Below are 26,102 nucleotides of genomic sequence, written 5' to 3'. Positions count from 1 at the left end.
CCAAAAACCTTAATTTGTTTAGCTGAAGAAAGTCATATACATCAGGGATGGTATGAGGGTGAGTAAATGAGAGAATTGTCATTCTTAGGTGAAATATCACTTTAAAGTTAGGTTTTTTTTTTACAGTCTATGATAAGTACTTGTAATGGTGATCCTTGTCTCATAATGTCAATATAGTTTCCACTTCTGTTGTGCTTCCAAAAGGTCCATTGTTTCATAAAAACAGCACAGTGGTACGTAAAGAGTTAAATGATGGGAATATATAGCTATCAAAGAGCTCTGACAGGCATTTCGGTCACACATGCACCACTCATGGGTATAAATAGAAACCTCAGAGGTTTGGCCGGGGCTCACGGACGAGAACCGAAGGGACACAGCCATGATGCTACAGAGAAAGCAATGGTCGTCCATGTGAGTCGACGGTTTCACCAAGTCCTGCTCAAGCTAAAAGGGATTTACTAGTCAACCCCCAACCCCAAGAATGAGATTTTGCCCTTGAGCAAGACACTTGACCTTTGCCCTTTGTGTTTCTCCTAAACCACATGTCCTCTATACAATCAGTTCCCTAAGGGCGCTTTTTTTATATTTCCCCTGTGAAATCTGGGTTATCATAAGAGTTCTATATTATGTAAACCCTGGGTTAGTTCTGCATGTGATAGCCTGAAGCGGATGTGATTAATGGCAGTGCCGACTGAGCGAACAGTCTTTAGCTGGTTCTGTGTAAGTGTTAGCTAGCTGTGAACAAAGTGACAGCGTGACAGTCAGGGCGACATGCTATTACTGTTCTCTCACCTTCCACTTCGCTTTCCTTCCTTCTTAATTCAGTGAAAAACACTTGCACTAGGTTGCTGCTTCGTATTTTAAATGCAAAGGTAAATTTAATAAAAACAGGACCTGTGTGGTTCTGGAGGAAAACAGTACCTATGATAATGCAAACAAGATCTTTACTGGGCTTTATTGTGCTGTACTATATCTTTTTTTATTGTGATTTATTATATTTTATTATTATTATTACTTTATTTAATTTTGTTAATGTAGTATTTTATTACTTCAAACAATACAATAATAAATATATTACTTTTTTAATAAATGTAAAGAATATTTTCCCTTGCCTTATTTTTATTTATATCTATTTAATGATAATATTTTTATTTAATTTGATATACAATAAGAAATAAGAAGTGTATATATAGAAAATAAGTGTGTGTGTATATACAAAATAAGAAATTGAACAAGACACTCAATCTCTCTCTCTCCTCTCTCTCTCTTTATCTCTCTCTCTCTCTGTGTAAACTGTGTGTATATACTGTAAATATTTCAATAATAAAAAAATCACAATTTTCCTCTGATATGTATGTTAATACTGTTGGATATTTTTAGTGGACTAGATGAACTAGTGAGAAAAGTGATTTAAGAGGTTATTTTCTACAAGTGCCCATAGTTAAAGAAAGACCCTTGAGTGAATAAGGCTGGATATCGATTGTTTGCATGTGCGTGTGTGTGTGTGTGTGTGTGTGTGTGTAATGGTGTTTGTGGACATAAGCTAAAATGCTATCTGCTACTGCAGCTGTAGGCAGAGGATGAAATGAGGGAAAATGAAGGGAAAGTGAAGACAGTGTGTCACTGTGTCAGCGTGTGGGAATGCTGTGCTGCCGTTTGAAACCACGGACAACGTGGCAGGACTCAGGAGAAAGAGAGCGGAAGCTCTAATCGCTCGAGAGGGAGCTTTAACCCACTCGCTCAAATCCTGGACGCTTTAATCTGCTCAAGTAAACGGGGAGGGGTTGATAAGTACAGAGATGGGTCTCAAAATCTCAAGCTGATTAGACGGCTCATGAGAGAGATGAATGTGTATCTGCAGGGAGGAGGAGGGGGCCGTCTTCGGTCTCTGCTTCTCCACAGCAGAAAATGTAATGAGAGAGGCAGACCAAATACAACATGTGACCTCTTAACCATGTTTTTTTTTTTTCCAGCAGTGAAGGGATGAGAGAAATGCATGCAGTAGTCCATGGATTTTCCTATACGTGTAGCATTTTATGCATTTTTTCAGCATGGTCCGCATCCAAGTCCACGTGTGCACTGTGTCGATTTGTAAATGACAAAACCATATGATATGGTAGACCGATGAATCATATTCATTGTGCTCACTGATCCATAGGTCTTTTTCATCATAAGAGCAAAATTAATTTCTGTTTGCTATGTAAATGGTCTCATTCAAATCAGTGACGCGGTTGAAATGTATGCATTTGGGAGACGCTTTCATCCACTTGCATGCATTCCCTGGGAATTGAACATGTGACCTTGGCGTTGCAAGCTTTAGCCTACTGTTTGAGCTGTGGGAACACTAACCTTATTTATGAAGTCATTGTGCTTGTTTCATGACTGAGACCTAATACTTTGTGCTTTTTTGGAGACTTTTTATGTAGTATGTAATCATGTAGCTGTTTGTGAATGTAAAAGGTCTGTACAAATTCAAAGATTAAAGGTGCAGTGTGTAATATTTATGAGGCTCTATTGACAGAAATGCAATATAATATACATAACTGTGTTTTCAGTGGTTTATTAAAGGTCCACTGAAATCAAAATGTAAGTTTTTTAGTAGGGCTGCACGTTTTCAAGTTTTTCATTAACCGTTAACCGAGGCCCTTAGCGGTTAATACTCGGTTAACCATAGTGTGCGTCAGGGTTATTTTTAGCTTATTAATTTGACGACCACCATCTCCGTAGTGAACGCGCCTATAGAGAGAAATGCACATCATGGATTACACAATCAGAGAGTAGCCTATTTCTTTTCGTTTTAAATTGTTAAAAGACATTTCAAGTTTCTTAAGATCTATTTCATGTCTGCGAGGGGTACGCTGAGTTTCGTTAAATTAGGATGAGATGCGCTCCAGTTCACGAGCAATGCGAGTGGCCGCGAGGGCGCCTGCATGATTAGAGCATGTAACGTTAGTAAAATATGCAGCGGAGAATGATTCGCACAGACAGCGTTTGACTCGCGCGGCTGATGAGCCTCTCCCGGCAGAGAGTTCAAGCATCTGTGGACTCGTCCCTTCAGCTCTGGCCATCTTGCTTTCAGTCCGCGATTAGCTTTTTTGTTTTCTTCATTACAGTTAAAGTAACGTCTGCTTTTCTCTAGTCATTCACAAGTTTCTCACTTCAAACTTTCTTTCTTCTGATCCGTTATGCACAGCGCGCGCGGCTCGCGCTCTGCTTCTGCCCTAATGCGACTTATAGTCCAGTGCGACGTATGTTATTTTCCTCTTCATGACGCATATTTTGACTGATGGCGACTCATACTCCGGAGCAACTTATAGCCTGAAAAATGCGGTAAGCACTGCATTGCAATACTTGCATTTCGCCCCGTCACTCTCATTTTCAAAGTGCTCCCACGCTTTCTTTGCCCGCTTAGAAAGCTGGTCATGACTTCTTCTTGTGGATACTACCCTAACCCTATGGATACTACAAATGTCTGGGAGCGCTCTGGCGGTCTATAGGGGTGCAAACATATATTACAACTAAATTCAAGGCACGTCATTGACGCCACTTAACCGAGCAAAATGTTTCACTCGGTTACGCAATTTTTAACGGTTAATCGGTCAATCGGTTAACCATGGACACCCCTATTTTTTAGCTTTTAGTATGACTGTGTTAGCTTTAAAGTTGTGAATAAGCTGGTATGTTCCAAAACTATGACAAAATTTGCATTTAGGAAATATAAGCATTCAAAATTTACAGTCTCCCACTTCCGTTAAAACGAATCTCAGATTTTGGTGACCATCGCAGACTTCACTTTCTCGTCAAATCTTCTGTCCAATCAAAATGGTCTCTAGAATCTAAAGCCCACCCCCTACACTGCTGAAGCTGCGGCTGAAATCGGTCAGTTGTTAACACACATTTACTCATTTCTACATGGTGAAAGGCACATAGCACACTATATATGTGATAGGAAACGATTCGGTGTAAATATGCTTTCATTTGAGGCGAATAAAGTCTGGTTTCATGTTAGTTTCACACACTGCGGCAGCGCACACACTCCAGCGGCTCTGGTCTAAATTTAGACTACGCTGCGCTGATCATATGCGCTAGTCCGCGCAGACAATAAACATATCGACCCATTTGAATTCTGCACAGAATGCGGCATTTCAAAGCGATATGGAGGAGATTATGATGATAAACAGTGTTAGAGGAAACTGGCTTTACCAAACAGAGAAGGTCCGCTCTTGCGCTCTAGTCAAACTGTATATTAACGAAACGCTATTGGCTGTTTCAAAAAAGGGGAGGAGCTGCTAACAGCTGGAGCCGTTTCAGGGGAAATTACGTCAACACATTGAATAATGCGGCGCGTTTCAAGGCACTTCAGTGGGCCTTTAAGACCTTACATAATGGGCCGTTAGGTTTTGTTACTTTAGAATGAGCCATTTCTGTCTACATACACCGCGGGTCCACTTACAGTGAAGTTGCCATTTTGCACCGCCATGTTTCTACAGTAGCCCTAAACAGACAAAATTCTCTACAGACTGCTAGCTATCTGCTGTCTCAGATGACGACATCTTTGTCCTGTTTCGGCCACTGTAGCTTCTCTATGTGCTTCAAAAGGGACTGGTGGGTGGTTGTAATTCGCAACCTCACCACGAGATGGATATTAATGTTGTTGTCTCCCAAAAGAAAGAATCAATTCTGAACTGTCATCAGTAATTCCCGTCTCAATTTCTGTTACATGTATTGAGGTATACATGTAACTGAAATTGAGACGGGAATTACTGATGGCAGTTCAGAATTTATTGCTCCTTTCTTTCTGATTTTTGGGGCTTAAAATGATTTTGCGGTGGCTTTTCTCAAGTTTTACAGCAATATTTGCAGCATATCTCGTGTAGTTTTTTCAGTGAAAATACACCACAGTCAACACTCTTCTAATATTTTTTATTACTTTTCTGACCTCAAGAACCATGGGCTCTATACCATATTGCAATGTTTTCCACAGGACTTTATTAAACTATGGAAGCATGATTGTCGGGTCCTTTAGGGGGTTCTGGGGTCATGCTCCCTCCAAATTGTGTATAAAGGTATCAATCAATTTTGTATATATTGTGTCAAATATGATACGACAGGCTTTTTTTTAGGAACGTAGATATTTGTTCATCTCTCAATTTGCATTGTGTTTTTCCCCTCAACAATAAAATGATCTTGCTTTCATCATAAAACCAAGCCTTTAAATATCATCTTTCTAAGAAATATTACTGGGAGATATAGAGTGAAAAATTATACTTATATGCATTTTATAAAAGTAGTCTGCTATGTTAAAGGTCTCGTTCTTCGCGATTCCATCTTTCAAATTTTAGTTAGTGTGTAATGTTGCTGTTGGAGCATAAATAATACCTGTAAAATTATAAAGCTCAAAGTTCAATGCCAAGCGAGATATTTTATTTAACAGAAGTTCCCTGTCAAAGCCTACAGCGAACGGCCGGTTTGGACTTCGAAAACACGCGAAGAAAGGGACCTTTAAATATCTCATTGACCATTTAAATAACAACTGCACCAAATTACTCAGTTTTGGCCTATATTTTGAGTATATGATATGCCTACTATGGGCCATAAAAGCCTGATGTAGTAAACATATGAGAAAATATAAAACATGCAAACGTGTATATATATTTATATATATACTTTTTAATGTGATTTTCTGACCATTATTACATTTATCAGACTTTATAGGGTTGATAAGTTAGTTTTTTTTTATAACATAAAAAGAGTTTTAAACATAATTAGTAGCCTACTTTTGAAGATTACACTAAATGTATAAAATAAACAAATGTTTCAAACAGATTAAAAGAGCAAAAGAAAATACCTATAAAGTTCAGAAGTAAAGAACTTTGGCTGAATGTGCGCTGTGATGGCGTAACACGGTGCGTCAACCCGTTTCCCGTTTCCGATTTTGCGTTGAATTCTGTGATCGCAGAATGGCGTAAACCTGGAGGGAATGGGGGACAGGCATTTTTCAAAAAAATAGGAAGAGGACTCTGAATTGATATGGTAATACCGTTGCGATCGTTACTGTTCAGATAACTGTGTATACAAATGCTGAGGAAACCTTCAAAGCTGAAATTCTGATATGTTAATGCACACTTGGTGTCTGACCCCAAACTTTCAAACGGTAGTGCAAAACATTCAGCTCTTTAGGCTCCCCGACTCTAAAACTTCCATTATAAGACTCGGACTCAAATACCAAAGTCAAAGATCACTGAACCCACATTCCAGCCCAGTCTTAACTGAACAAAGCATTGCATTCCTGACCTCTAAGAGAAGCACCCATCTTTACATACAATAGTATCAGAATTGAAATAGAAGCCTGGGACACTTGGAAGCGAAGCAAGATGGATTTTCTTTGCTAGAGATAAGCGAAGCTACTCGCAGTAAAAATCAATGGCATCATAAATCTTTTACTCCTCATGCACTATTCTGAAGGTCTTTCTTGAATATCGGCAACCTGGTTCAATTCCCGAGAGAGATGCTTTGAGCAGGTTTGGCTTAGGGAAGACTAGTGCAGAGGTGTAGTGTAATCTCCGTTATCTTAAGATGTTTACAACAAAGAAACCATTATTAGAGGAAACTGATAAAATCTTTCGCTTGTCCTTTTGAAGTTTATCAGGAATCCGCTTATCTAACCCTGGTTTACCTACTTTGATAACATAATTCTGGTTAGTAGGATGCTCAAAACTGAGTCTCAGTTTTTCTTATTATATTCACAGTCACTTGAAAGTCAGCGGAGGCTTGTTTTAAAACTGACCGGATATTATTAATCATGTTTTAAGAATCATGCGTTCTCACAAGTGAGCAGACGACCAGCCCCCTCTATCTGAGAGTGTTGTTAGACATCTGGTGAAGGGGGCGTAACAAATCCAGCCCTCTGGGAGTGAGTTCGACATGTCAGCAAGCAAACAGCTGAGACTCTCAAGGCCTCGTTCGGCCCTACAGTACAGCATTCACACCAGCTCCATTACAGACACTAGACCCTCCTGTACAACAACAGCCGAGCATAATCCACTGATCCACTTCCTGTCCTTCACTGTGGCTGTGTTCAGAATGGCATGTTGCACTACTCTTACTATTTTGTGCATCTGAAGGGCCTTTTATATTAGCACTTTATTTGATTTTCAATTACTAGTGTGATACTTGAAATAGAAACCTTATCAGGCGAATTTAGAGAAAATTTGATTAAAAAATGCTAAATAATTAAACAAAAAAATCATTTGACCATGTGACAACAATGCGTTCAAAAGTTTGATAAGATGCCTTTAAAAAAAATTATTTTATGTTCACCAAGGCTGCATGTATTTGATCAGAAATACTAAAAAATAATATTGTTAAATATTTTTGCAATTTAATAGAATGGTTCTATTTTTTTATTTTAAAATGTAATTTATTCCTGCGATCAAAGTTGAGTTTTCAGCATAATTTCTCCAGTCTTCAGTGTCACATAAAGCTTCAGAAATCATTCTAATATTATTATCATCAATTTTCAAAACAGTTGTGCTGCTTAATAATTCGTTTTCAGGATTCTTTGACTAGAAAGTAAAAAAAAAAATGATTTATTTGAAATATAAATATTTTGTACACTGAAAGAAATGGATTTAAACATCAGTTTTCACTTAAATGGCTAGCAATTCTCACAAATAATTGAAAATAAATTTACTATGTGTGAGTACAATGAAATGTATAGTACTTGAAATTCATTCTGCACGAGCCCCATGTGTGTGGTGTGTTAATTACAATAAAGTGATGTGTGTGTTAGTCTAGAGGCCAATAAAAGTGCAATGAATGCAAGGAGTGAAGGTCAACACCATTGACCCTTAGTTCATCCCTCCTGTTACTAACAAAAACAAACAATGAACTGTTCTACTAAGATTCTTATATTCGCCCTGTTTTTGGGCTCATTATGGCCTTGAGATAAACACAAGAGGATGAATACAGATTTTAATAATTTAAGACTGGGAATTTAAAAATGGCTCACTCAGTCACATAGTCACAGTGCTATTGTGCTATTATTAGTGCTGTTTTCTAAGGCAAGCATCACTATTATTATTATTGCTCATGAGTAAGATTAGCGATTTAGACAAGCCCCATATTAAACATTGTCTGGTAACTCGTCCTAATGTGTTTCTGCTACATACATGAATCATTCCTGAAATTATGTGACTTGTCTAGTGTGCTTTTAATGTTTATCTACTTAGATGTTTATAAAATAATAATAATAATAATTCTGCCAAGAAAAAATTAAATTGTTTTTATTTATTTTCAAAAAATATAAAATCTAGTTTAGTGTAAATTGTCCTACATATGTAAATCATATCTCAAATTATGCAACTTATTTTTCATTCAGTTTTATTTTATTTTTATGTTCTTAGTTTTTTTTATGTGTATATTTTATTTATTTATTTATTATTTTATTTATTTTTTCAGCCTCTCACATTTATTTATTTATTTTAATTTGTTTTTCTAGAAAATTTAAATCTAGTTTTATATTTTATTGCAGATGATTGCTTTTAATAAACTAAACATGCATGCTGTTTTTTAGTGCACGTGAGTCATTGGCCAGTGGCATTTAGACTTGTGATGACATCAGTGAGCATGCGCATTGTGTAGAAGTCATAATAATGGGCCGGGTGACAGTAGGCAGATGGCCTTCTCTCTAGGGAAATCAGGGGGGTAAATCTCTCCATTTAAAGCCTACGACCTGTGCCAGGGTCTGAAAGAGCAACAGCACTGTCGACCCAGCATGAGTGAGGAAAATGAAACAGAGAGAGTGAGAGAAAGGGCAAACCCTGTACCACGTAATCTCAAGTCATTCTCTGTGCGAGAGGATTATTCAGACCTTTACCAACAGGGAAATGCACCCATCACAAATCAGCCTAGAGGCACGCTATAGCATAAAGTGTCTTGTCTGGAGGGAAGCTGTGTGTAAATTGTGTGACCTCAGAGATCAGCCGGCTAGCTTCTTTACCTAATGTCAGAGAAATTGGTGTGACACACTTTTATATTCTGTGTCAGGCTTCATTATTGTGCTCTCAGCCTCTACTCGATGTCCTGAACTGGATGTTAATCCGGATTGAAACCCATCTGGATGGATGATTTTGCAGTGGTTGATGTCGACACCAGAAGCATTTGCTAAGTCACTGTGCTTATTTACATTACTGGAGGTCTGCCGTCAAAGATTTCAGAAACCCACAACTTTCCTTATATAGGCCTTCTTGTGTACTTAGATTTTTTGCTTTTTTATTTATTTATTCATTTTTATTGTATATTCACAAATATTACATAGATATATTCATATAAACATAACCATATTTTTGTATCTAATGCGATGAAATGCATACAGGTTAAAGTGTGACTTTAACAGTCAACAAAATTTAACATTTTTACTAGATAATATTCACCTCTAAATTATGCAGCATTTGTCTATATATATTTATTTTAAAAAGAGAAACAAATGCTTATTATGAGCATTAATATGAGATAATTCATATAATATGAGAAAAATGCATATTATTATTAGTTTAAAGGGGTGGTAAAATTTCACTCTTTTAACTTTAGCTAGTGTGTAATCTTGCTGTTTGAGCATAAGCAATATCTGCAAAATTACAATGCTCAAAGTTTAAAGCAAAGGGAGATATTTGCTTTGAAAGAAATCACTTTCTAAGGACTACAGCCTTTTCCTCCAGAGTCGCTGACATCAGCAGGTACAATATTTACATAAACCCCTCCTTCGAGAATATTAAATAAGGGGGACGAGGCCATTTTTTTATTGCTGCGGAGAAGAGTAGGCTTGAGTACCCTAGGCGGTTAGCCAATCACAACACAGCTGGGCAGGCAACAAATCAGAGCCCATTGCGTTTTTTTGAGGGACTAGCTTCATAGAACCAGGAAACCATCAGAACGCGTTTACAAAGAGAGACAGCAGTGTAGAATAAAGGTCAAATGTATGAAAAATAATGCTATTGTTTTTAAAACGAAGCATGAGCGCGTTACAGTGCACCCCACAGACACAATCAAGCCTTTGAAAGAATGTGTTTTACCACCCCTTTAAATTAAAATATAGTAAAGGTATAAGAAAGTGTGTGTGTGTGTGTGTGTGTGTGTGTGTCTGTCTGTCTGTCTGTCTGTGTCTGTGTGTCTGTGCTTGCGTGTGTGCATGTGTGTATACACACCACTTATCTGGCCTTTATGGAGTAGTGGCCAGACTCAAGCCTCTCCTCAATGACACAAGACACTTGAGAACCCAGATTCTCTGGTCTGATGAACCTCAGCTCCAAGAATCATGTATGGAGGAAACAAGGCATTGCTCATCACCTGCATAATATCATCCCATTAATAGCAGAATCACGCTGTGGGGTGTTTTTCAATGTCAGGGACTGGTGGACTCGTCATAGCCTTAAATATAGAGATATCCTTGATGAAAACCTAGTCTGGAGCATTCAGAATCTTGGACTGGAGAGAAAGTTCACCTTCCAATGACCCCAAGCACACAGCTAAGACAATGCAAGAGTGGCTTATGAACAACTCTGTAAATGTCCTTAATGGCCCAGCCAGAGCCCAGGCTTGAACCCATTTCTGGAGAAACCTGAATTTCTGTCCACCGATATTTCCAATCCAACCTGACAGAGCCCTGAGAGGATCTGAGAAGAAGCATAGCAGAAAAAGCATGTTGCAGTATACCTAAACAGACTTGAGGCTGTAAAGGTGCTTCAGCTAAGTAACGGGTTAAGGATACAAATACTTGTGCGATGTCCTTATTTAAAATTTTCCTTTAAAATAAGCTTTTTGCTTTGTCATTGTGGAGTATGGAGTGTAGATTGATGTGGGGAAATAAGTCATTCAAGTATAGTTTAAGCTTAGGTTTCACATCAAAATTTGAAAAAAATTGGCTGATTTATATTTTTTCTACCCCCAAAATTGCTCTGTATTTTCATATTTCTATTTCATGTCTTAGAAATGTTGTTCATGTCAGTATTAAGCTAATTTCTACTTGTATGGTGAAAGACTAAAATCTCCTGTACTCTTTTTTTACATTTCAAATCAGCAATAAAATCTTGACAAAAGTAGTAAAAAGAATCATAAATTTTGCTTCAAATCATAAATGTAGCTTTAAATCATAAATGTAGCTTTAAATCATAAATGTAGCTTTAAATCACATTAAAACCTGATTTTTTTTCTAGGCTGGGACTGGCTCTTTAGACTGAAAGGACTTCCTTTCTTTCAACTCCCATTAACTGTCATGTTTTCTTTTATTCATTTTCCTATGGCTGGCTTGTCTCCTCCCCCTCATCCCCTCATACAGTCTCTGGTTAAAGTCAGTAGATGTAGATGATGACAGACAGGGTCACGTGCATGATCATTTGTGATGCCTATTTTTAAGAGAACCTAATTACACACCACCATCACGCATGCGGTTTAATTATAAGATGGTTATTCCATGAGTCACAGGCCCTCGATCTGTCCAAACCTTTTTAGTTGAGTACTTCAAATGTAACAGTTCAATTTATCACATAAACATGTATACACACATATACAGTGGGTACGGAAAGTAATTTTTTTTAAATATCACATTTGCTCAGTATTGAGTAGAAGCACCCTTTTGATCTAATACAGCCATGAATCTTTTTGGTAAAGATGCAACAAGTTTTTCAAACCTGGATTTTGGGGTTCCTCTGCCATTCCTCCTTGTGAGATCCTCTCCAGTTCTGTCAGGTTGTATGGTAAACGTTGGTGGACGGCCATTTTCAGGTCTCTCCAGAGATGCTCAATTGAGTTTAAGTCAGGGCTCTGGCTGGGCCATTCAAGAACAGTCACAGAATTGTTGTGAAACCACTCCTTCGTTATTTTAGCTGTGTGCTTAGGGTCATTGTCTTGTTGGAAGGTGAACCTTCAACCCAGTCTGAGGTCTTGAGCACTCTGGAGAAGGTTTTCTTCCAGGATATCTCTGTACTTGGCCGTATTCATCTTTTCCTCGATTACAACCAGTCATCCTGACCCTTAAGCTGACACCTCACCCCCACAGCATGATGCTGCCACCACCATGCTTCACTGTTGGGACTGTACCGCTTAAAATTAATTTTAACATACCGCACACATACCGCTTAAAATTAAGGCCAAAAAGTTCTATCTTGGTCTCATCAGACCAGAGAATCTTATTTCTCACCATCTTGCAGTCCTTCAGGTGTTCAGCAAACTTTCATGTGTCTTGCACTGAGGAGAGGCTTCCATCGGGCCACTCTGCCATAAAGCCTTGACTGGCTGCAGTGATGGTTGGCTTTCTATAAAAAAAGAAAGCGCTCAGCCGCAGTGATCTTTGGGTTCTTCTTTACCTCTCTCACCAAGGATCTTCTGCCCCGATAGCTCAGTTTGGCCGGACAGCCAGCTCCCGAAAGGGTTCGGGTCGTCCCAAATGTCTTCCATTTAAGAATTATGGAGGCCACTGTGCCCTTAGGAGCTCTTTAGTGCAGCAGATTTTTTTTTGTAACCTTGGCCAGATCTGTGCCTTACCACAATTCTGTCTCTGAGCTCTTCAGGCAGTTCCTTTGACCTCATGATTCTCATTTGCTCTGACATGCACTGTGAGCTGTAAGGTCTTATATAGACAGGTGTGTGGCTTTCCTAATCAAGTCCAATCAGTAAAATCAAACATAGCTGGACTCAAATGAAGGTGTAGAGCCAGCTCAAGGATGATCAGAAGAAATGGACAGTACCTGAGTTAAATATATGACTGTCACAGCAAAGGGTCTGAATACTTAGGACCATGTGATATTTCAGTTTTTCTTTTTTAATAAATCGGCAAAAAATATTACAATTCTGTGTTTTTCAGTCAATATGGGGTGCTGTGTGTACATTAATGAGAACAAAAGGAACTTTAGAAAATGGCTGCAATATAACAAACAACAAATATAACAAAGAGTGAAAGGATTATCAGGGACACCATACTAATACTGTGTTTGACCCCCTTTCACCTTCAGAACTGTCTTAATTCTACGTGGCATTAATTCAACAAGGTGCTGAAAGCATTCTTTAGAAATGTTGGCCCATATTGATAGGATAGCATCTTGCAGTTGATGGAGATTTGTGGGATGCACATCCAGGGCACGAAGCTCCCGTTCCACCACATCCCAAAGATGCTCTATTGGGCTGAGATCTGGTGACTGTGGGGGCCATTTTAGTACAGTCAACTCATTGTCATGTTCAAGAAACCAATTTGAAATGATTCGAGCTTTATGACATGGTGCATTATCCTGCTGGAAGTAGCCATCAGAGGATGGGTACATGGTGGTCATAAAGGGATGGACATGGTCAGAAACAATGCTCAGGTAGGCCGTGGCATTTAAACGATGCCTAACTGGCACTAAGGGGCCTAAAGTGTGCCAAGAAAACATCCCCCACACCATTACACCACCACCACCAGCCTGCACAGTGGTAACAAGGCATGATGGATCCATGTTCTCATTCTGTTTACGCCAAATTCTGACTCTACCATCTGAATGACTCAACAGAAATCGAGACTCATCAGACCAGGCAACATTTTTCCAGTCTTCAACTGTCCAATTTTGGTGAGCCAAAAGTAAGTTGTAGCCTCTTTTTACCTATTTGTAGTGGCGATTAGTGGTACCAGGTGGGGTCCTCTGCTGATGTAGCCCAAGGTTGTGCGTGTTGTGGCTTCACAAATGCTTTGCTGCATACCTCGGTTGTGATGAGTGGTTATTCCAGTCAAAGTTGCTCTTCTATCAGCTTGATAGAAGCTGTCGGCCCATTCTCCTCTGACCTCCAGCATTAACAAGGCATTTTCGCCCACAGGACTGCCGCATACTGGATGTTTTTCCTTTTTCACACCTTTCTTTGTAAACCCTAGAAATGGTTGTGTGAGAAAATCCCAGTAACTGAGCAGATTGTGAAATACTCAGACCAGTCTGTCTGGCATCAACAACCATGCCACGCTCAAAATGACTTAAATCACCTTTCTTTCCCATTCTGACATTCCGTTTGGAGTTCAGGAGATTGATTGGACCAGGACCACACCCCTAAATGCATTGAAGCAACTGCCATGTGATTGGTTGATTAGATTAATTAGAAATTGAACGTTCCTAATAATCTTTTAGGTGAGTGTGTGTGTGTGTGTGTGTGTGTGTGTGTGTATATATATATTCTATAATGTATATTTTTGTACTTTTATTTATTTGTAAGTGTGCGGCTTAAATAGTAAAGCATGTACTTGCGAAAAGTACCATAGTACGTCCATGTGTTTTGTTTCTTGTTTTATATATTTCATTATAATTACTTTTATTGACATGCCATGGTATTACTATATATTTTTTTTTACCTTGTAGTAGTACATCTTAGTAAGCCTACTGTGGTTTATACCAAAGTACCATATTATTACTATACGATATATCATTGTATGACACTATGCCAACTCCAAGGTCATTAGTTGATTCCCAGCAAATGCTCATGAATGCATTTCTTGTATACAGTATGCACTCTAATATACATTAAACTGTGTGCCTTGAATGAACTGTGGGTAAAATAATTTGTCAAAGGAATAGACATGATGCAAATATAATATGGTATACAGTATCAAAATACCTTAGTATTGCCAAGGCACTTTTTTGTATAAGTTTGCATTAGGAAGAATTTAGAATAGGCTAGAGCAAATACGGACACAAATGAAACGATAATTGTAGAAGTTTTGCTTTGAATGATAACATTAGATGTATCACAATATATACACAATCCAAATTAAACCCTCTAAACTGTTGTCAAGGAAACAGAGCTGAGGATGGTAAAGATGATGGTGAGGGAGGAGGGACCCGGTCCTGCTGCTGCTGTCTGTGTGTGTGTCAGGGCAGTCGGCGAGGGGTGGGGGGCGCGAGGGTGCATTTGATTCCCTTATTATATCCGCATTTTCGGTGTCATCATGGCCACCGCTGCAAAAACCTCTAAAATATTCGTTTGGGTGTCGTTTTGGTGTCATTAACTTGTATTTTACGGTGGGGTTGTGTAGTAAACGCGCGTTGGTTTTGAGGCGCTAAAGATGCGCGTGAGAGCGCAGATCCTCCTCGCGCCTTAAATCGTTCGCCGGTGGACTGTAGGAGCAACCGGAATTGCGTTTTATCTGGCGTTAATCCTATACATTTGATTTTTATTTCGTCCTTGAGTGATTGGGGGGGATTTTGTCTCCCCGTTCTGTATTTTAATGACTGGTTTCGTATTTTGCTGCGCGATGTACATGGATAAAACCAGTGTGCTTCGGGGTAAGAACCTTTTTTGCTTCTCATATCCTATTTCGACATATTAGGCGTAATTGGGGGTTTAAAAACGAATCGTATTAATAGTATGGAAAAATGCAATGTTGTATGTTTGCTCACTGAATGTATCTGCAACATCATATACACCATAATGGCCGGAATATCATACGTGCATGTCCAATAGTTCAGTGTGTCAGTATGTAAAGTGGGTGTATTCACCATCTGCCGTCTTTTCATTAATAATTTGCATTGACATTGGATTATTTTTAGCATGCATTGTCATAAGATGTGTATTTTGGGTTCTGATTAAATTTTAATGCCTTTTATTCAGATTTTTTTCTGTTAGGTGGAGGGGGATGGGCTTGCATGCAATAGGGTTAAATTAATGACATACATATGATAGATATGCACAGTGCAGAAGATAAATCACACCAACATGCACATTTTGAATTGTCTGTGCTGTGCTGCCTGTGCTTCACCTATTTTGCAGGCTGGTGCATCACTGCCTGCTGCACACGGTTGCAGGGAGACATGCAGTGCAGCCTGACATGTAGACGTGTGTGTGTGTGTGTGTGTGTGTGTGTGTGCAGTTGAGTCTACAGGGGTCTACTACTGCTGTCGCCGGCCCCTGCGCTTGCAGTGTGCATGCCTTTTGAAGGTTATTTGATGATGCAAAGACAGCATACACCTGTCATCAATTGGGAATGCGAGCTGTAGGTGTTTATTTGTGTTTTCATGTTGTTGTCAGGGTTTGGCTATGTGAAATGCAATGTTGGTTTCATCATTCCGTGTCTGATGAGCTGACAGTCTGTTATTTTAAAAGTCAAGAGGGACTGCTACTTCAAAACAATGCCTTTTTGCTGTCAGTGTACCACAGACAGAGTGGGTGTGCCTGACTACAGTATCCGTTTCAGCAATGCGTTCCTTTTAGACTGCTGCATTTCGGAAATGAATGAACTACATTCTTCCGAAAAGCATCCAACTTTATGCATCACAAGCAATCCCCCTAAAAACACTGTTAACTTACTTATATGCATTGGCGTTGTACTCACCTTCTTCATGTAGTGCATTGATTTATGTGGATTTGTTTAGATTTATATACAAAAGTTTGGAATTATGATTTTCTTATGCTCTTAAGCCCCTTATGCTCACAAAGGCTGCATTTATTTATTAATTAGCCTTGTTTATAAGCTAGTACGATCCAAAACAATAAAATAAAAAATCACATTTAGAAGAAGATGTAGCGTTCAAAACTCTCTCTTGCATCTCTCACTTCCTTCAATATGGATCAATGATTCTCTCTGCACTTCAGCTTCTCATCAGATTTTCTGTCCAATCAAATGCTCTCTAGAATCTAAAAAGTCCCGCACCCTATTTATTATAAACAAACGCTGAAGCTGCAGCTGAAATCAGTCACTTGTTCAGACAATTATATTTTCTATATGGTGAATTGCACATAGTGAACCACATTGGTGCTTTCCGTTGGGGTGAATAAAGTCTGGTATCATGTTAGTGTCATGCGAACCGTTGCAGCACGCACACAGAGACATTATAGCACAGAGCGGATCATATGTGCCAGACGACGCAGACCACAAAAACTATCGGACCTATATGAACTCTGCACAGAATGCTTTTTTAAAGCGATATGAAGCTTTACTGAACTCAAAGGCCGTGGCCGAGCTGTGATATAAACGAAACGTCATTGGCTATTTTTAAAAGGGGGAGTGGCTTTTAGACATCTCCGTAATCAGCATATTAGAATGATTTCTGAAGGATCATGTGACAAAAAAAAATCAGCTTTGTCATCACAGGAATATAATTTTTAAATATATTAAAATTAAAAATGTATTTATATTGCAACAATATTGAACAATATTACTGTTTTACTGTATTTTTGATCAATTAAATGCAGCCTTGGTGAGCAGAAGAGACTTCACTTTGTTTCTAAAACATAAAAAAAGCTTAATTATTCAAATCTTGTGACCGGTAGTGTAGGAGAATGATGGACAGATGTGTGCGATGGTGTTTTGCTGATGTCTGACCCATTAACGGAGACACAGATGCCGACACCTGGTTTAATCTACATTATTGACCACCTCCAGTAATATTACGAGTATTAAAGCATCTGTAGTTCTGATTGATTGCAGTATTATTCTTAAACCTTCCAAAGATTCCAGTAATGTTTTCCTGCAGATTTTTGGAAAGCCTTTCGGGTGCTGTAATAAAGACTTGTTTTTCCACTTCACAGGCTGTGCATTGTTATGCAGTGTCATCTGTGTGTGCGTTTTAGCTGTGTTGAGATGAGAGCAAATCTTTGCTCAGCTTGTGTATAGCGGTGGCGTGTTGACTGTCCTGTCAGTGCACAAGCTCCTGATCACGATAAAAATAGTCCTGCTGTTTCAACATGTCCCTCGGCTCGCGGTGGAATAGATATTTATCAAAGAGAAAGTTTGTTTTCACTGCTTTTTTTCATAGCTTTGGCGGCCTGATGTTTGCTGTTATGCTTTTTATTCCCTGCATGTTGAGAAGAGCAGGTATAAAATCTAGAGGAGCCTGTTTCCATTCCATACCAGAGTTCATGAAATATTCATGGAAACTCACGTAAGATAGATAGATCAGCAAAGTGATGTGGATCTAAATGTCTTATTGATCTTGAGTTGACTGGCAGGCAGGGATTCTGACGGGTCATGTTGTAACATGAGGAAGCCCATCACCCAACAGACCGACACATCTCTAACCACAATCATCCTATTTTATCTTTTGTTCCAAAACATAGGCAGCATTTTAAGGCATCGCCTGATGCTAAGTCTAAGGTAGGCCACATGATTGCTGCCTGAAAAAACAGTTGGTTTAGACTTTACTTTCACTCTTACAAAGAACACACATTAAATTAAGCATACATTTTCAAAGTAGAAAGACTGTGGTAGTATTTTCTTGTCAAATGTTCTTGAATATTCCTTTTCCTTCTTCTTTTGGACAAATCGTTGAGTAATTAAAGTGAAGAGAAATGTTGATTTATAAATGTTATTCATTAAATACTGAAAGATATAGATTCATTTTACTATTTCACCCAGTATTTTTGATGTTATCATTTATATCTTTCAAAGTTTTGGGGTCTGTAACATTTTTAAATACAGTAAAAACAGTGATATTGTGTATACATTATTATATGAAGGCAAAGCTGACATTTCAGCATCATTACTCCAGTCTTCAGAGTCACATGATCCTTCAGAAATAATTCTAACATGCTGATTTGCTACTCAAGAAACATTTATTATTATTATTATTATTATTATTATTATTATTATTATTATTATTATTATCAATGTTGAAAACAGTTGTGCTGCTTAATATTTTTGTGGAAACTGTGATACATTTTCAGCATTATATGATATGACAATTTTGGCCAATACCAATAATTCTTTATATTTGAAAGCTGATAACCAATATATTGGCAGATAAATCTGAATCCAAATTTGTATATAATTTTTAAGAGCCTGATTACAAAAACAAAAGTCTCACCATTAAAAGCCATGTCCCAAGCACACAATTATAATGTTCTCATTATAATTTTATGTAGCCTATATGACAGACTTGTCTTGCGCTGCACATGTTGCACTTAACTGTATTTTCTTTTTTTGAAGTGATTCTAATCATTTCAAGCAATTCAAAACCATCATGGTGAACAGTGTTCATCTAAAGTGCTTCATCTGAAGAACATAATCCATTATTTATCGGCTTTAATATATCGGACACATTTTTTTATTGGTCAGATAACTATAACAATAAAAATTAACATATAAGGAGCGATATCGATATGGTGGCCAATATATTGTGGATCCACTGTAAACCCTAATGCTCAAAATAATTAATTGATTTGAGTAGAGCTAACTCAAATTAAACACATTAGTTCAAACAAATGAACTTTTATGAGTATTTAGAACTTTCTGTTTATTTTGAATTTTTAAAACGGACAAATTTTAAAGTGATAGTTCACCCAAAAAAATAAAATAAATAAAAATCTATTTATCTGCTTTCCCTCAGGGCATCCAAGATGTAGGTGTGTTTGTTTCTTCAGTAGAACACAAATTAAGATTTTTAACTCCAACCGTTACTCGTATAAGGCACGTCAATGGGGGGTTTTCTTTGAGAGTAAAAAACACATAAACATACGAATCCATTTTAAATCCTGTGGCTCGTGGCAACCCATTGATGTCCTAAGACACAAAACGATCGGCAGAAACTGAGCAGTATTTATAAAAAAACGTTACCTCATAACACTGTACATCAGCCGTTTCTGCGCCATAACTGCCTGCAAGTGAGGTCAAATGACATAATATGGCTTAGAGATACGCGCAAGAGATCACTTCTGCCGCTTGTATCCCATTGAGATACGCTGTATCTTGAACATTTTACCTTACTTGAGGGAAGTGATGGCGCGGTCGCACCGCTTGTACATAGTGTTGTATTTGAGGTACATTTTTTTTTATAAATACTGTTCGGTTTCTGACACAAACCAATCGTTTCTTGTCTTAAGACATCAATGTATCGCGATGAGCCGCTGTGTTTAATATGGATTCGTATGTCTGTGTTTTTTATTCTCAGTGACTCTCATTGCAAAACATCCCATTGACGGGCATTATACTAGGGATGTTAACCGATGACCGTTTGACCGATGGTTGACCGTATCAACGTTAACCGATCAAAGTTGTCGGTTGTCGGCAAAAAAAAAAAGTGATCTCTAAATTAGGCTATTATAGACAGTGGACTAAAAGCTACTACAGTTGGCCTTCTCATTCCAAAATCTTTTTGTGTGAAGTGAACAAATCCATCACACTCAATTTTTCATATCTCGCCTGTTTGTACTTCGGTGGTCGGTCAGGAAAATGTTTAGATTTCGCCATCCCTACATTATACGAGCAACGGTTGTTAAAAATCTTCATTTGTGTTCTACTGAAGTAACAAACACACCTACATCTTGGATGTCCTGGGGATAAACATCAAATTTTCATTTTTGGATGAACTATCCCTTTAAGTAATCGGAATTGTTTCATTGTTTTGAGTTTTATTAACTTGTTTCTGGGCTGGGATTTCCCAGCAAGCTTTCCCATGACATTCAAAAGGGACAGTAAAAGGCAAAATTTTGTTTGTGTGTGTGTGTGTGTGTGTGTGTGTGTGTGTGTGTGTGTGTGTGTGTGTGTGTGTGTGTGTGTGTGTGTGTTAACATAAGATTAACATAAGTGGGAGATTTAGTAGTGTTTAATATTTTGTTGTGCTAGTTTAGAAGAGTTTCTGTTATGTTGGGTTTTAGGGTTAGGATCATGGTGACAAGTTAGAGCATAAGCTTATTTTGAGCTCATGCTCAAATTTAAAATCAAATTTAAAATATAGTATATTGCTTTTCTCATTCACCAAGTGCCATGCTAACGCTACTAAAGCGTGGTTTTACCAATTAGCAAGGTGGCATTTATTGAAATAGTTAGTTTAAAGCAAGTTTCCTCTACTAAAAATGTGAGATTATTGTAAGATATTTTTAAGTTAAACGAATGATTACAAAATAAAAAGGCAACTGATTGCCTCCGTTAGTTTTGCCAGTTAATTCAGGTTTACAGTGTAAGTTTATAGAATTACAAATATTTTGTAACCATGTAAAAGTCTTTGCTGTCTTTAATGTAATGCATCCTTTCTGAGTAAAATGTCTTTCAAAATAATATTGAAAAAAATCTTACTGAATGAGTGAGAAGGAAGCCACATGGTTTGAATTTACTGTTTCTTTCACCAGTGTGAAAAGCCAGTGAATATGTGTCTGTCAAGCTGGAAAGTGTATCATCATTCAAATAAGAGTATTTCTGTGTTTTTTGTGGTGTAGACATTAATCTGAATTGTGAAGGTGTAACTGACATCCTGAGATCAGACCCACGGGGTGGAGATTTCTGCTGAGGTTGTCAAATGCGAGTCCGCTGTGCCTCAGTGCCTAGACTGCAATATCTCCACCGTACCAGAGCTCGTTTTTTATGGGCCTCTTGGTACCATTAAGAAGAAGAATCTGACCTTCGTCCTAATGTGTGAATATCTGTAACGGTCACTTCCTTACAGTGCAGGTGCAAGTTCATCCTGTTTGCACTCTGTGTCCTGATTTCACACTCAGACTTTGACATTAGAAAGTTTCCCTTTGGTTTTAGCCATATTGGCACTTTCTTTCAGGTCTAGCTGTGATTGTAACGCCAATCTAGACTAATTAACTGCTCATTAACATATTGCTAAATAGTTGTTTACATTTACTGGGGACTTTGATTTTTGATTGGAAATCTTTCAAGTTGCTCCAAACCCACGGGTCTTGTTATTGAAATGCAAATGGCTGCAGTCAATAGGATCAATCTGGCTCTGAATGTCTTCAAAGTGGGATTTGTTAGGGAGGCTGGTGAGGCAGATGTTTTATTGAATCAAGGGTAATTCAGATTATGCTTACAGACCTCCGTCACAGGAGCTTCCCATTTGAGTTTCTTAAAGAGATACTTCACCAAAAAATGGAAATTCTGTCACCATTTATTCACTCTCATGTTTATCTCACTCTCAGACATGTGACTTTGTTTCTTTAGAGGTGGGATACTTTAGGCACCGGATGATCTGATCCGATTCTGGGAATCATGATCCGATTATAAAAAACGATTCTAATAAAAAAAAAAAAGTTCTTGCTCATCAATGATTTTATTGACTTCAGCGTTATTTTAGTTTTATTCATATTTTGAATAAGCTTTTATTTTAATATTTCCATGTTAATTTCAGTTTAATTTTATTTTTTTATTTTAATTGTTTTGAAAATATTGCTACTAAGGTTTAATTTATTTCAGTTTTAGTTTTTTACTTATTTCGAGTTAATATCTTTAGTGCTTCAACAGTTTATTGCTAAGGCAATATTTCTCATTTTCACCTAATATTTATATTTAATTTTATTTCAGCTTTATTTTAATTAACAGAATTTTTTTAATAGTTTTGGTTAACAATAATATGGTTAACAATAATATCATTAAAAATGATATTCCCTAGTTTGAACATCAAGTTTATTTGTGCATTTTTATTATATAATTATAATTACTTATAGCATGAAAACATACCATACAATATAAAGTAATAAAGAGGAACAAAGAAACACATTTCAAGCAATAAACAGAGTCAAATAAGAATCTTTAAAGACAGAATCGCGACGCACCAGAGAATAGTTTTTTCTTCCACTCCTAGTTTCTTTTGTGCAAATCAAAATATATTTTTGAAGAAGCTCCAAGCTGCTTCATTGAAAGCATATTTTGACAGCATCCTGTCAACAAGCTCCAAAAATGACTAAAAAGTCCTAAACATCTTAACATTTATTTTTCATATGGATTAGGAATAACATGAGGGTGAAGACAGAATTGTTGGTGAATTATTCCTTTGACAAACTGCAGCCTAAGCATTTCATGGAGTAATCCTAAGTCTCTGAATTGAAGAGCAGAACAGCATATTTTTACTCCAGTAGTATGTCTGTCTGTCTGTCTGTCTCTGCTTTATCCTCATGGCCCTAAAAGCCCCCTGTCTGCACTTTATGCCTTCAGGAGAAATGGAGCATGAAAATATCAGTCAGTCAGAAGTAAACTTCTCAAAAGAGAAGACGCCTGTTTGAAGCGTATTTCAGCGGAGCTTTATTTTTGATGACATTCAGTTTGTATATGAGCATGAATTGCTAGGATTCATTAAAATGCATGCTTTTGACTGTACAGGAGGAATTTATGTTTAGATGTTTATAGATGTCTCAATGACTTTGTGCCTAATTCTATTTAGCCTTTGTGCCTGTAAATGGAAAGATTTTTTTTCTCTGTCTGCTATGGACCTGAGACCTTGTGAAAATCTAGTTAGATTCTTGTTGAATAGAAATTTATGAGTGGGTTTCTGCGTACTATCTCTATAAAATTCCATTTTTAAATGTTCTTTGGGGAATGACTTGCCTTATATTATTATATTATTTATAGTGGCATTACTATTGCTCATATGTAGAGTTATGCATTTGAACAAAACCATGAAGCTGAGTATTACACTTTGGCATTTGAATGATACCTTGCGTGTTTTGCTGAGGAGAGGTGTGCTATTGCTTTTCTAAGCATATAAATGTTCAATTATGTACAAAAATGTCCACTGGTAGATGATAAAACAGCTGAAAACGTGAAGATTTTGGACACGATTTGCACCCCTCAATGATCGGAAGCTGTGGCCGACTTTTTGTCCAAAAATTTTTCCTCAGTTGTGTGGTTCAGTTTTGCCACAGTTACTTTTTTACCAGTTAATCTGATTACTGATTACTCCTTTAAAAAGTAATTTAGTTATATTACAGATTACTTGATTTTAAAAGTAACTAAGTAAGATTAAAAGTTACTTTATTAGTAACATTCAGCAGTTTCCGACAACACCCCTGCCACCACATTAGTCTGACGTGGTCATACTCAATTCTAGTCAGAATATGAGTCTGAAACTGCTCCATTGGGCTGTGATTATGAGGCGTGTTTCAACCGAACCAGGAAAGACATCAATTGGACAGACCTACAACCAATCAGAGCAACGAAGCGACGCATTGTCAAATGTCATAAGAGTTCAACTGCACTGTGTTGCCAAGTCTGCGTTTTTTCCGCGGGTTGTTTTCTATGTCCGCGGGTTGGAGCGACTATTATGTGATATATAGACCCATGAGTGCGAATTTTAGCAGCAACCTTGCCAAAATAACACACATTTTACCCCCAAAATGCCATTTTTTCCCCGGAGAACCCCCAAGGTGTGAAGGTGAATGCAGATACAAACAAGCTCTCCGTTTAGGATTCGAAAAAATATAATCCAAGCCCCTTTGATGACGTGCATGATTACGTTACTGTTGATCATCTGTCCGTCATCGTCTAAAGCCCGCCCTGATGATTTCATTGGTCTGAACAGTTTCTTTTCGGGGATAATTACTCCTCTATGGAGCAATGCCAGACCGAACTGCCTGACCTAAAAAATTTGTGGGTGGGGCTAAGTTCGGCTGGCATCCAGGCTACCTTAACATAGAAATGACAACCGATTTTGCCAACACTTTATTGGAAGTGCATTTTTAACAGTAACGTCAACAATGTATCTCCTGATATTTTAAGTTGAAATTAAAAAATATTTCCTGAAAAAATACTCTCCCCGAAGACACAAGAAGAAAGCAACAATATATATATATTTTTTTTACTAAGGAAAATTACTAATAGTAACTCACAGTGACTTAGATAAATTACATTAATCTGATTACTGGTTTGAAAATAGTAACGCGTTAGATTATTGTTAATTATTGATTATTGTACCGGAAAAAAGTCAGATTAGAGTGACGCGTTACTAAGTAACTAAGTTACTGGCATCACAGATGGTGTTGTTACGATTGTTTTACTGCTCCCGATCGAGCCGGAGCCTTCCCTATCCCAACATGTTTGATGTATGACTCTTGATCATCTGATGGGCTGTCCTGGAGTCCTGCAACAGGGGTACCCGCATAAAATTGGCTAAAACGGGTGGATTGTGACATTTATACAATTTGTGGGCGGATAATTATGATAATGCGTGATTGTGAATGAGTGTCACGTGCGAGCCACACTGGTCTCAAGTCCTCCCAAAGGACAAGCGACACCAATAAAGGACGAGAGATCACCAGACCTGGATTTGATGTCGAGTTGTGTTTACATTTATTATGTGTGTGTGGCATTTGTCCGTGAGGGGCTGCCCGCGTTACTTTCGTTTTGTTTGGATAAAGTCTTTTAAATGTTCGCTGGTTCCCGCCTCCTTCTTCCTCTCCGAACATACTGTATTGCAATTTATATGTCCTAATTACCATTACACATACACGCAACAATGATATGCCATTTGACCCATCATGTCACCACCACTGCAACGGTGTAACTTTTGTTGATGCCTCTTATAGCCCAGTTGCAGGATTAGCAATGGATGAAGTAAAAGTAAAGTTGGTGAGTGGAGTATATAAAATTGTTGACAATGAGTCTTTAAAGGCACAGCCTGTTTCATTAGCCCATATATAACGCTGTAGTGATGTTGAGAGAGGTGCAAGATAATTATTTTTTTTTAAATTGGAATGATTTTGGCGTGTGTTATTTATCGCAGGCACGGGTTGGGTAACGGGCCAGATATTACCGGGTCTGGGCCTGGTGCGGATTTAATTTAGATTTTTCACGGGTCGGATCTGGTGCTTAACCTTGCGGGTACAGGCGGGGGCGGGTCTCCAAAAATGGACCCGTGCAGGACTCCGGATGTTGCATGCTTTTATAGCTGAAACATGGCAGCCACAAATATGTTAGGAAAGATGAGGACTGATAAAGAAAACTATAGTGTCTTCTCAGCCATGATTTTACCAATATTCTTTTTTCCCTTTTTTGTTTTTAGCTGCAAAACATAAAGTACGCTAGAAGAGCCAGCTGACAACATCGATCATCTTCCATATTAGTTTTTCTTCTTAAGTCACGCCTGGTCTTTCGAGTTTCTGTGAGATCTTGTGCCACTGTGAAATCGTTACTAAAATCGGATTTGTGGCCTTGCGTTCTGGCCGAATCATCTAGTGTGTGAAGTGTGTTTCGATTATAATGTTAAAATCAGTTATAATGTTAAAAACTGTTCTTAATTACTTGGTGTCTGGCAGTTTTAAAATCAATTAAGATTTGAAAATCGTCTAGTGTTTCCCATGCCTTATAACATCATACAGATTTGAAACCAGACTTTTTTGACATGCATCAGTAATAATCCACCTAGCAACACCCTAGAAACCACTCA

The 26,102-nt window shown here is 37.9% G+C and overlaps 1 protein-coding gene across 4 annotated transcripts in view; it reads left to right on the top strand.

The window, feature by feature from the left end:
• Nucleotides 1-26,102, top strand: part of fgd1 (FYVE, RhoGEF and PH domain containing 1) — a 62,577-nt gene that overhangs the window by 12,036 nt on the left and 24,439 nt on the right. For 2 of the 4 annotated variants that reach the window (XM_067414379.1, XM_067414378.1), the window contains exon 1: nucleotides 14,885-15,293. The exons of the other annotated variants lie outside the window; for them this stretch is intronic. In XM_067414379.1, coding sequence (XP_067270480.1) covers nucleotides 15,236-15,293 — 58 coding nt within the window. In that variant the 5' untranslated portion in view covers nucleotides 14,885-15,235. Of the gene's footprint in view, nucleotides 1-14,884; nucleotides 15,294-26,102 lie in introns of those variants that run through there. 4 annotated transcript variants of the gene reach the window in all.

This window comes from Pseudorasbora parva, chromosome 13 (genome assembly GCF_024679245.1).
Source record: "Pseudorasbora parva isolate DD20220531a chromosome 13, ASM2467924v1, whole genome shotgun sequence".
Taxonomy (NCBI): domain Eukaryota; kingdom Metazoa; phylum Chordata; class Actinopteri; order Cypriniformes; family Gobionidae; genus Pseudorasbora; species Pseudorasbora parva.
Note: the sequence above shows the minus strand (reverse complement) of the source record. Positions and strands in the feature narration are given on the sequence as shown.